Genomic DNA, 7,500 nt, shown 5'->3' on the forward strand with positions numbered 1-7,500 from the left:
ATTCCTGCTTGTGCCTCTTTCTGCCTGTGTGTGGAAATTCTGAGGGGTTGGCTGTTTCTTTTTACCACAAAAGTGTTGCAAAACACTCCCCCCAACTTCCTCTTGCACATGCTGTCAAACTGACACAGCGTGGTGTGTGTGTGTGTGTGTGTGTGAATGTATGCGTGTGCGTGTTTGAATGTTAATGCAAGTGTGTTTGTGAATGTGAGTGTGTGTGTCTGTACGTGAGTGTGAGCGCGTTGACGCGCACACGCGCGTGCGTGTACGTGAGTGTGAGCGCGTGGACACGCGCACACGCGCGTGTGTGTATATGTGTGTGTGCGGGTTTGGATTTGAGTGTGTGTGTGTGTGTGTGTAACCTTAGCGTTTCATTCCTCTCTCATTCTCTCTCTCTCATTCTCTCTCTCTCTATCTCTCTCATTCTCTCACTCTGTCATTCTCTTTCTCACTCTATCATTCTCTCTCTCACTCTCTCACTCTTTCTCTCTCACAGTCTCTCATTCTCTCTTTCACTCTCATTCTCTCACTCTCTCTCTCTCTCAAACTCTCACATTTTGTCATTCTGTCATCCTCTCACACACAGTCTCTCATTCTCTCTCTCTCATTTTATCATTATCTCACTATCTCATTCTCTTTCTCTCTCACATTCGCTCACTCTCTCATTCTCTCATTCTCTCTCTCTCTCATTCTATCACTATCTCACCATCTAATTCCCTTTTCTCACTCTCTCTCATTCTCTCTCATTCTCTCTCTCTTCTTCTCTCTCTCTCTCATTCTCTCTCATTCTCTCTCTCTTCTTCTCTCTCTATCTCATTCTCTCTCTCTTCTTCTCTATCTCATTCTCTCTCTCTCTCTCTCATTCTCTCTCTGATGGTGACTCTCTCTCTCTGAACCGCTTGCTCAGTGCGTGCTATAATTCTCATGTAGTAAAATGAAGACAATAAATATGCGACCCCTACAGGACAAATGGTGTAAATGCACCCACGTGGCAGCCATTACTGTTGATTAGACAAGTCTGTTCAGTATGCTGTCCATCTGGCTGTCCCTCTATGAATGGCTTTCAGTGTTTGTTATTGTCATTGTTATTGTCATTGAGTAACCATTTTGTCTTTAGCTATGGAGCTCTGGAGCTCTGCCTGAATGGTGATTCACTTATAAATTGAATTCAATAGACATGAGTCGCCCCTAGTGGACAGACAGTGTAAATGTGCTCCTGTGGCAGCTGAGGTCATTGTGATCGGAGGACGAGTCTGCGAGAGTTACACAAGTAACAAATGCAGCTGAGCAAAGTTAGATGTCAGATTCCACACACAAAATGTACAGGGGGTCTTTTTCATTGGAGAGGCTGCACAGGATGGCAATACAAGCAAAGGACATAACCCGTCAATACTCATTCATCAGGATGTTTATTGATCAAAGGACGTAACCCGTCAGTGCATATTCATCATGTTGTTTATTGATGAGATTAGATATGTATTTGAACAACTATTCAGTCAAGACTTATATATAAAAAAACACATTTGTCCGTGCTAGAATTGTGTGCATATGTACATTAACAATTCCAATAATGGGATAATCTTACATAAACTGACTTATAAAAAACCCTTGCACACAACATTTAAAGGGGACGTGCAGGCCTAGACAATATACACACATTTACACAGCACTATGAAAATGATAATTGAACAGAATCTATGCTAAACCAATAATACAAAACCAATGCTTAATTTTCCAGAGGGTTACCCTTGTTGAAACAGGAAGTGAGATATTTACTGTGCGATCATTCAAAGTGCAAAGCGGAATTTAAAGCGAACATTTATTAATAGTGAGTTCTCAGCATTACAGTTGTGTAGTACATGGTGCCTTCTATTAACATTCATGTTATGTCTTCATGCTTTTACCAAGTCAGTTGTCATCGATGAGCATATTGACATTTAAATGTGTGTGTTCATTATCGGGGTTTGTAGGTACCTGGACGTTTAAAGCTGTGTGTTCATCATCGGGGGTTTGTAGGTACCTTGACATTGGAGTATAAAGGATCTTTATTTGATATGGGTAATTGGCTCGTATGTAGTTCAGTATGTGTGGTATCAGGGGGAACAAACTGATCTGAGTTTTCAGGTTGGCTTGTTTTGTCTGGTGCAGTTAATTGTGTGGGATCATCATTTGCCTTTAAGGGTACGTGTTCAGCGCACATCGCGGGGTCATTACTGGGGTTTGTGGGTACCAGAACGTCGGGGTCAGTAGCACCTTCATTTGTACTTGTGCTAAATCCGGCTGTGACATAAACCGTATTCATTTTAGGGTTGGTTGGATCAGAGGCCGTAGAATAGACAGTGTTGTCAGACGTGTGTGTGGGTGAATGGATTGCCTTGTCCATCTGATCAGAGGCCATAGAATAATCAGTGTTGTCAGACGTGTGTGTGGGTGAATGAGTGGCCTTGTCCATCTGATCGGTGCCTTGAGGGGGACCACGGCCGGGATCAATAGGTCCCTGCGCAGAGGCATACACAGTGCTGACTGTACTATTTGTCTCATCAGTGCCGGTGTTTAGGACCATGTCACCTGAAGTGTGTGTGAGCGACTGGATGTTTAAGTATGTGGGGACATCACAGGGGATTGTGGGTAGTTGTGCGGTGGTGTAGACAGTGTGGGTTTCCATGGAGAGAAGGTGGAGGCCTGCGTCGCCAGACACATCCAGGGGTGACTGGATGGTATAGTACGTGGGATCATCACAGGGGATTGTGGGTAGTTGTGCGGTAGTATAGTATGTGGGGTCATCTGTGTTGTCTACCGTGGCATTGGTGCATCTCCTCATAGGCAGAGGACGGAGAGGAAGGCCGATGTCATCAATCTCCTCGTAAATTCTGTCTGGGTCTGGATTCTGACAGAGGCACAGAGGTAGACAAAAGAACAAAAGAACATTAACAAAATTAACATATTAATTTGGGGCTATTACTTATACACTAATACATATTAAACATGTTGACAAACAAACAAAGTGCATTTCGCTATATGGGTACCATTTTCTGGACAATTGAATGGGTAACACCTCACGTTTTCATTCAGGAGAGGATCACATTGCTGTATATCAGATTTTAGATGACAAATCACAGCACAGTTTTCTTGGTCACTTTGGGGCAGGTCTCAGATCAGGATTGAAATTCTCAAAGCTACTTCTTCTCTTTCACTTGTGCACACGGTACGGGAATTTCTCATTATTTTGTACGAATCGAAAATGCTTTGGTACATTCACGCAAATAAGTTTGCCTCATTGACTGCAGTTAGCTATATTATCAATTGCTCAAAAACTGTAACTCAAATCTCACTATAACACACTTGAGAAACAAACGCTAATGGTCTACACTAGACTTTGGCAAGGCATGAAATACTATTAGATCTGATACACATTTATTTATATTTCTTTTACTTGACCCAGGCAGTCAGACACGTGTTACAATAATGTCAAACTGCACAACATATCCCTCAATTTAATTATTGTGATGTTTACTCACCTCTTGGTGATCCTCCGTCATTCCGTTCGACCTGTCTGATGACGATAAAAATACTGTTAGTACTGTTCAGTAATATGAGAAATGTTCACATTCTGTTTGTCTCTCTCTTCTTTCTGTATGTGTGTGTGCGTCTGTGTTTGTGTTTGTGTGTGTGTGTGCGTATGTGTTTTTGTGTGTGTGTGTGTGAGTGTGTGTACGTCTGTGTTTGAGTGTGTGTGTGTGTGTGTGTTTGTGTGTCTGCGTTTGTGTGTGTGTGTGTGTGTGTGTGCATGTGTGTGCGTCTGTGTTTGTGTGTGTGTGTCTTTATCTGTGTTTGTGTGTGTGTTTGTTGAGTGTCTGTGTGTATGTGTGTGTGTGTGTTTGTGTGTGTGTTTGTTTGTGTGTGAGCGTGTATGTGTGAGAGCGTCTGTGTTTGAGTGTGTGTGTGTGTGTCTGTATGTGTGCATCTCTGTTTGAGTTTGTGTGTGTGTGTGTGTGTGTGTGTGTGCGTGTGTGTATTTGTGTGTGTGTGTGCATGTGAGTGTGTGTGTATGTGTGTGTGTGTTTGAGTGTGTGTGTGTGTGTGTGTGCATCTGTGTTTGTTTGTGTGTGCGTCTGTGTTTGAGTGTGTGTTTGTTGAGTGTCTGCGTCTGTGTGTGTGTGTGCGCTTCTGGGGGTGGGGTGTCATAACCTACCACGCTTCCTTCTCTGTCTACGTGCGTAGCACAGGAAGAGTGTAACTACTAACACCAGCGCTGTCACCACCAACACCAACAACACCGGTGCCTTCTTTGTGTTCTCAGCAGGGGCTATTTCAGTTGGAGATACAGAGACACTTGATTGCACATGGCAGACTGGTTATAGCAACTGTTAACAATATTCCACCACACTCCCAACAATACACTGCACTATGGAGAAGACAACCTTAATGTTCCCATCGATAATGCATCTGCCTAAATGTTACTTTCCCCTCCATACACCATCCACGGTTAGAGTTACGATTAGGATCTTAGGGACTGAAAAATAACCTAAAATATAACCGAATATGACGAAAAATATTTCTGTAGAAACATTTGAAGTATTTCTGTCATCTTACATCTAAAAAAAGATAAGTAAGGGATAATGTATTGTCCGGAGGTCATTATCCAAAAATAAATCCCGACGGGGTGAACAGCACCCCGACACGCAGCGTTTCGCCTGAAGGGATTTATTTCTGGCAAATTAGGATCCCCTATGAGCATTATGCTGGTGACAGACACTAGCACTGATGCGTACTAGCCTCCCGGCTAACTTAGCCACCTCCCAAGAGGCTACAGATCCAAATCACCTGTAGAACGGTGCTCATCAAAACACTGGTAAAAGCAGTACCATGACTTTTAGGGGGTTGAGGGTACAACGCTGTGGAGTATGTCAGATGTGAGCTAGTCACATATGTTTGCACCAGTTTAGACTTCCTTACTAGCATTCTGGTATCCCCTAAGACCACTATGCCAGAGCACTATGGACGGCACAAACAGAGTAGCAGACAATCCTTCACAAACAGGGCACAGACAATCCTTCTCATACAGATGCTCACTATCAGATGCTCTGTGCATAATATGGGCTACCTATCGGCAGCTGGGTCATACTGATAATACAGAAATATTGGATGTAAAAGGTGAATTACTCTGGACAATTTATTTATTTATTTATTTTTTTTTTTCAGATATAGAATAGTGATTAAAGTTTAGACTGGATCTGCTCCTTAAGTGTCCCTATAGACCGAAAAATGCCAGCCAATCAGAAAAGAGTACATTTCAACATCAGGATGTAATTAGTAATATAGTATGCAATAGGCCGTGTGTCAAGTGTGTGAGAAACTCAAAGCCTACCTGGAATCTGGAGCTCCACCTTTGTGATCAAAGCGACGCTACTTCCACCAGAACTCACTCCACACCAGTATTCTCCAACGTGCTTAAGTTTCAAGTTATAGATAGTCACAGTAAAGACGTTTCCACTTTTGTCATCAGACAGAGAATACTTGAGATTTGTTTGTAATGGTTTGGTCTCAAGAAGATCTAACTTTATACTGTCCTTATGATGTCTACAGAAATGCTTGGTGTTGTTTGTAAATTCCACTGGGTACTTGCACTGGATGGTGACGTTTCCTCCCACATCTCCAGTTACTGTAATAGGTTGTCCACAGCAGTCACCTGTCAAACATTTGTCAACCTTAAGTTTTCAGTGGGCTTTTCAACTAGCTAATCCATAGTGCTCTCTCTCTCTCTCTCTCTCTCTCTCTCTCTCTCTCTCTCTCTCTCTCTCTCTCTCTCTCTCTCTCTCTCTTTCTCTCTCTCTCTCTCTCTCTCTCTCTCTCTCTCTCTCTCTCTCTCTCTCTATCTCTCTCTCTCTCTCTCTCTCTCTCTCTCTCTTTATCTGCTGTGTATTATAGCCATGAATTAAAACATCTGTGAAGGAGGAAAAAATCTAAAGGTGAAATCCTTACCCTCTTCTATGCTTAGATGGACTTCAGTGAGTGATTTGCCATCTTCTGCACAATGATAAGTCCCAGCATCTTCGGAGGTGAGGTTTGTGATGAGAACTGTTAGATAGTTCCCGAGAACATTTCTATACTGGTATAATCTGCTGTCACTATCCTGCGTGACAAGATTGGAAGGGCAGGTCGTAGCATTTCCCTTGCAGAAGTACCGCTGCCTGCGCTGATCCTGATCATCAAATTTGCAGATGATAACAATGCCTCCACTGGTAAATCCTTTCACTTGAACTGCAATGAAATTAAACAAATCTAAAAATGTGCATTTGGTATGAAACAGTTTTTTCAAAATCATAATAGAACAGCAATACAAAGCATCAACTGCTACTGCTCCTAGCCCACAGCAGAATCCAAACTTATAATTTCAAAGTTACGTTAAAATGTGCTAATGTTGTTTGTGAACTAGATGTGATTTGATGATTATCAAATGTTCTGTATATTTATCCAGGTGTACATGATCTCACCTGTGATCTGTAGATCAATCTGTGTGGTCAAAGCAATATTTTCCCCACCAGTTCGCACTCCACACCAGTAGGTTCCGGCATCCTTCCCTTCCAGGTCATGGATGGTCACAGTGAAGCTGTTTTCAGTTTTGTGGTCAGGCAGAGAATACTTTGCACTCGTTAACGATGGCTTTGACTCAATTAGATCTGTCTCGATGAAGTTCTCATGTTGTTTACAGAAGTGCTTGATGTTAGATTTAGATTCCACAGGGAACTTGCAATGAATGTTGACATTTTTTCCCTCATATCCGATTACTGTGATAGGAGTGTCACAGCAATCACCTGTCAAACATGAACAGAGTACGTAGGTTTGTAATAATTTCATAAATCTCTATGTTAGATATTACATTCTTAGTTATTTTTAGAATAATATAAATAAGCTTTCCTGAATGAAAAAATATCATCGTTCTCAATTTTAAAGTTTGAGACATTACCTTGTTTAACGTTCAAATTGATTCCAGTATTTAAGTGTCCATCTTCGGCTGCACAGTGATAAGTCCCACTGTCCTCTGAGGTGAGATTGGTGAGGAGAGCGGTTAAGTAGTCCCCGTGAACGTTTTCATACTGGACGAATCTGCTGTTGTTGACGTGAGTTAGCCGATTGTGAGGGCAGGTTAAAGCATCACCCTTGCAGAAGTACTTGGGCTTGCCTTTATGCTGATCATCAAACTTGCAAAAAATTGCTATTCCACCTCCGGTGAAACCTTTAACTGGAACTGAACCTCCTGCACTTCTTCCTAGTACTAAAACAGACAAATTGACATGAGACATGAGAATTGACATTAAAAAGTGTATTTTTAAAAAGTATTATATTGGCCTCTAAATCGTAGATATGCAACAAATGACTCATACTACTAAAACAGACAAACTGACATGAGGGCCAATATAAAGTATATATTTTAAAATTATTATAAAAATGCTTGTAAATGGTAAAAATGCAACAGATGACTCATAATGACACAACAACATG

At 41.7% G+C, this 7,500-nt stretch overlaps 2 protein-coding genes across 3 annotated transcripts in view; both read right to left on the reverse strand.

Annotated features, from left to right (window-relative positions):
- LOC116219245 (polymeric immunoglobulin receptor-like) overlaps nt 1-54 on the reverse strand; it is an 8,706-nt gene extending 8,652 nt beyond the window's left edge. For both annotated transcript variants that reach the window (XM_031562409.2, XM_031562408.2), the window contains exon 1: nt 1-54. This exon is cut by the window's left edge and continues 121 nt beyond it. The gene's annotated coding sequence lies outside the window, so the exon portion shown is untranslated.
- Nucleotides 55-1,402: 1,348 nt separating this feature from the next.
- LOC105897578 overlaps nt 1,403-7,500 on the reverse strand; it is a 6,801-nt gene continuing 703 nt past the window's right edge. The window contains exons 2-8 of the mRNA XM_031562366.2: nt 6,965-7,273; nt 6,492-6,812; nt 5,980-6,258; nt 5,366-5,686; nt 4,190-4,303; nt 3,516-3,550; nt 1,403-2,884 (exon numbers count right to left, since the gene is read on the reverse strand). Coding sequence (XP_031418226.1) covers nt 1,997-2,884; nt 3,516-3,550; nt 4,190-4,303; nt 5,366-5,686; nt 5,980-6,258; nt 6,492-6,812; nt 6,965-7,273 — 2,267 coding nt within the window. The 3' untranslated portion in view covers nt 1,403-1,996. The remainder of the gene's footprint in view (nt 2,885-3,515; nt 3,551-4,189; nt 4,304-5,365; nt 5,687-5,979; nt 6,259-6,491; nt 6,813-6,964; nt 7,274-7,500) is intronic.

Source organism: Clupea harengus, chromosome 24 (genome assembly GCF_900700415.2).
Source record: "Clupea harengus chromosome 24, Ch_v2.0.2, whole genome shotgun sequence".
Taxonomy (NCBI): domain Eukaryota; kingdom Metazoa; phylum Chordata; class Actinopteri; order Clupeiformes; family Clupeidae; genus Clupea; species Clupea harengus.